Source organism: Carettochelys insculpta, chromosome 9 (assembly GCF_033958435.1).
Source record: "Carettochelys insculpta isolate YL-2023 chromosome 9, ASM3395843v1, whole genome shotgun sequence".
NCBI classification, from domain to species: Eukaryota; Metazoa; Chordata; order Testudines; family Carettochelyidae; genus Carettochelys; species Carettochelys insculpta.
The window spans coordinates 6,132,486-6,137,016 of NC_134145.1; the positions used below are offsets into that span (position 1 = coordinate 6,132,486).

The 4,531-nt window shown below is 41.5% G+C and overlaps 1 protein-coding gene across 1 annotated transcript; it reads left to right on the plus strand.

Moving 5' to 3' along the window:
• The first annotated feature begins 580 nt into the window (after positions 1-580).
• On the plus strand, positions 581-3,143 carry TEX38 (testis expressed 38). The gene is made up of 2 exons (XM_075003586.1): positions 581-596; positions 2,677-3,143. Exons 1-2 carry the CDS (start codon positions 581-583, stop codon positions 3,141-3,143), a joined length of 483 nt encoding a protein of 160 aa, XP_074859687.1.
• Positions 3,144-4,531: the final 1,388 nt, after the last annotated feature.

A 4,531-nucleotide genomic window follows, 5' to 3' on the forward strand; every position in this document is an offset into this window, starting at 1 on the left:
GTAAAACCCTTAATTTGTAGAATTTCAACTTCTGTCGTTCTATAATCATCATCTTCCTTTTCCCCTCATTTGAAAACTCAAATCTGGAAATACAAAAACACTGAAAATAAACTGATATTCATCAAAATTATATTAAAAATCAATTTGCATGAAGCTTATGGACATACCATCCCAGGTCTCTGCACAGCATAAATGTTTCAGCAATAGATCAGCCCCTGGCTTTAGTGCTGGCTGGAGAAATTTGTTTTTGTATAAAGACAGTCACACTACCAGTGTCTTTCACTCCTTAATGGGATATTCCCCACAGGCCCAACAGATAATACTGGGGGCCCACAGCCACAGGAGTGCCCCTGAATGCCCACAGCTGGTATTCTAGCTTCTCCTGATGCAGTTGCAGCAGCAACAGCAACCATTGTTGCATTGTGAGACCTAGAATGCTCAGCTGCTGCAGTTCTCTTACCTCAACAGCACCAGCTTTAGTTTCAGTGTACCTTCTAACCCTTCTTTACTCCCCCCTCTAGAAGAGGGATGGGAGCCAACACAGACCTGTGATATTACCCCCACCTCTTCTAAGAGCACAATGATTATCCCCAGCAGTGAGTAGCATATTTACTATCAGGAAACTAGTCATTGGTTTTCTATTACATCCTTAAAATGCTTTTTTTCTGACCATCAAATAGTGTTACTAAATAGAAGATGTTAGCCAGTAAGGTCACTTTATGCAGACAATGCTCCACTTAACTTACCCATCTGGTTCAACTCTCTAGTATGGCACCTTTTGGACATAACTGGTGCTGAATGAGAGAATTTGCCAGGAGGTCAATATTGTCCAGCACATTACCAACACTTCCATGTTTTACAGGGCTCTTAGAAGACATTTAGGGGTAAATTAGAGATAAATAACAGCACCAAACACTGAGAGCCAGGACTGGTGGCTGTAAACAAACTTTATGGGACCACAGGAAACTTGGCCACACTCATGGTAAGTGGTCATATGGCTAACCAAAATAATGCCAGATTATGGCTGTTGAAGGAGGGAGTGCTGGATTACAGAGGTTCAACCTGTGGATGTAGGGAAATGCAATCTCACTACTAAACTACTACAATTGTTATCTCTTGGGACAAGCTTTAAGAAATGCTCCTGCCCCCCCCCAAAAACATTGAGACGGTCACATAGACAAGCAGCTTTTTCAACTTGCTTAAAAACAAACAAACAAACAAAAAACATGTCCTTACTACAATAATAAGTTTTACATCACTTTTCTAATTGAACAGACCCAAAATACTTTACATTGTAACAGTATTGCTACTACCACACAACAGCACAGATTTTTGAACCAGAGACCAGGCTCTTACCCAGACAACCACATAGTCTTTAAATAGGTGGAGCCCCTCTCATTGGAGATTAACAGCAGGTTAATGAAACACCTGTTAACAGTGGCCTAGCTCAGGGGCTTTTTTCTTTGGGGGAGGGGCTGGAATCCCCCTTGAAAATACTTCAGCCTGTGATTTCCTCCCTCTCCAAAAACGTGATACTTTCCCCATACCATGCCACTCTTGCTTCTCCACTTCTGCAGGCAGGGGCTCTTCTTTCAGAGCTAGACATGTGCCAGCAGCCACTGGTCTCGCAATCCCTACAGTAATTTTGCAACCACCCTTTTGAAGCAGAAGAGCCTATTTGAGAAAGAATTATCTGGGGTTGCGGGGGGGGGACAGGCTGGTGACAGAAGTCCTTTCCTTCCCTACATTTCTATCGAGAAGAGATGTGTCTTTTAAAAATAAAGATTTCCTAAACACTTTTACACAAACTACATGTTCTGTCTGAAGTGGCACTTCAGGGATTTGAACCTGGTTTCCCAGGTAGCTGGCGGTTTGTTAAAAATCCAGAGTTAGACTGGTTTAATGAAAGGTGTTACTTAAAACAGATGCAGTAAAACCACTGCAAAAAGGCCATAGGGACACCTAGTTTAAGCCACAGAAAGAATGGCAAGACAAGGGGCTACCCGTGTCAACTGGTGCTCATCTGGGGGGCAATCCCATATACATTTTAAAGCTGCAGTTTTAAACTTCAAATAGACTTGAGCCACGTTATAATTAATCTTGTATGATAATTATAATTACATATAATGATGCTTGAAGCATAGCCTCAAATACCAAGCTCCATAGATACAAAACAGAGGCAGCTACTAATAGATAGAAAAGGAAAGTGTAATTCTCTTCTATATTTAATGGAAGTGATCAAAGAAAAGCCCAAACAACTGACTGATAGAAACTTAGGGTACATCTATACTTGCCTGGAGATACCAGGTTGATCTTCCAGAGTTCAGTTTCATGCAACTAGTGGGGATGGGGAAATTGAACTTTTAAGGCTCAGTCGACCCCTCTACTCCTCATTATTGCAGGGAGCAGGGGAGGTCGGTGAGAGAACTTCTCCTGTTGGTCTCCATCAGTGAGCACAGCCAGATAAGTCAATTGTAGATGCATTGATTCCAGCTACACAATTGTCGTAGCTGGAATTACCTATCTAGAATCAACTTTCAGGCCTAGTGTATACCTGCCCTTAGTTCTGAGAAGGTTCTATTGGACTTCTGTCTCCCATTGTGTTGGATGAGGCACAAATGCATTAATGGACCCAATCCCCATACCAAAGGATTTACCATCTGCTTTGCTTTTCAGGGTGGCTGCCTCTCTACTTTGTGTGCCTAGGGCTAGGCTACATCCTCATATTCATCAGTATGTTTTTCTTTCACGGGAAGAAAGCCGTTCACCGGGAGAAACGTGCAAAAGCGTGGGTTGAGCTGATGCAGACCGAAACGTTCTTCCCCAACGCAGTAGTTCACTGGGCTAACAAAAGAGCTCATTTTGGGATTAAAGCAGAGGTATGCGCTCCCGAGTCCAGAACCAGCCCAAAGCACAATGGCAGAAGCTTAGATGGAGAGGGAGATACAGGGAACAAGTCATATAAACCAGTGTTTCAGGAACTGCCCTGTGCTCGTTCACTTTCCAGCCTGCCACCGCTACTCCCTCATTCAACCTCTTATCCCTGTTCAGCTATTCCATCAAGGACTGTTCCATTCAGCTCTCTTCCTGACTTTATGTCAAGAAACGGAAGATGCCATGGGAGCAGTGGCAACTCGGCCTGAGAGATATAGCCCACGTCACACCCATAGTGGAGAGCATCATTTGTCATGGGAACCAAAATAATAAAAACATGGAAAAAACATTCAAGTCAAATAAAGCAAGCTGCTGTCATCCGAAAACTTTCAAGGCCACCTTAAATGTGTTTGTTACACACAAGACACTTGAGGGCTGCAGTAGATATTTCCTGCTTTGACTAAACTACACCTTGAACAGCTCTAATTTCAGCTTCCCACCCTAGTGAGGCTTGAACCGGCTATTTGATTCATCAAAAAGCCACAGTTTGGCAGCTTGCTTTGCACCATTCTGACTTGTACAGAATGCACCTTATTTCCACATCCAGACCCCTGACCAAAGCACTGTATCAAAATAAGCACTGAGTGCTTACCCAGCAATTAACTGAGCTGCAGAGGTTCCCCCTCCCCCACCTTTTGTGGGTTAATTTAAAAAAAAAAAAAAAAAAAAAAAAAAATCAGCCACACATATAAAACTGCTTTGGTATTCTTCATCTTTTAACCCAAAATACATTTGCATACAGTCATAACTGGGGCTACGAATGGAAATCCATGCTAACTTTATTCTGTGTTGCTACTTTAATTATGGGAAGTCTTTATAATTAAGGTTATAACCATGGTTCCATTATAAACCAGGGGTGAAAAACCTGGAGCCAGTGAAGTCACAGGGAGTTTGATCGTGACTTTGAAAGGACTTCAATCCTTGATGTTCAAACTCTACTGTCAATTTAGGTAAGGAGATTAGTTTGCCCATCAAAATACACATGTTTAATGTTAAATTGGAGAAGAATTTTCCCTGTACACATTTTGGGTAATTTCCTGAATGTTTTAAAAGTCTAAAGATAGCTCCTTTATTAAAAGCCCCACTTTTTTCCAGCCACATCTAATTTGAAAGCTGAAAAGACAATGGCTAATTTTTTCCATAGAGAGAAACCTGTCCATAATTTTTTTTTTAAATCAAGTATTCATAGCTCCTTTGTGTCCTAATCAGAGAAGACGCTACTGAGAGAATTGTCTCAAACATCACTTTCCAAATAAAAGGTGTATTCCTTTTTTTCTTGCCTTCAGTACCAATAACAGCAGACACAAACAAAGTCACAATTTTCCTCAGAGGAAAAGGGGAGAAAAAAATTACACATAATAAATGCCAGTCACATTGGTTAATGTACTTCTGGCAAGTACATTAATACTATGGTGATGAGGGTGGGTTAGGAATCCGAACAGAATAAAAAGGGTTTACGGATCAGTACCCATGTTCCGTACATGAACATTGTGAACACCTGGGAAAATGACGTGGATCTCAATTCGCAACTGATCATCTTATCTGACCTACTTGTCACTCGAGTAGTAATGTTTACACCACAAATGATTTACTCAAG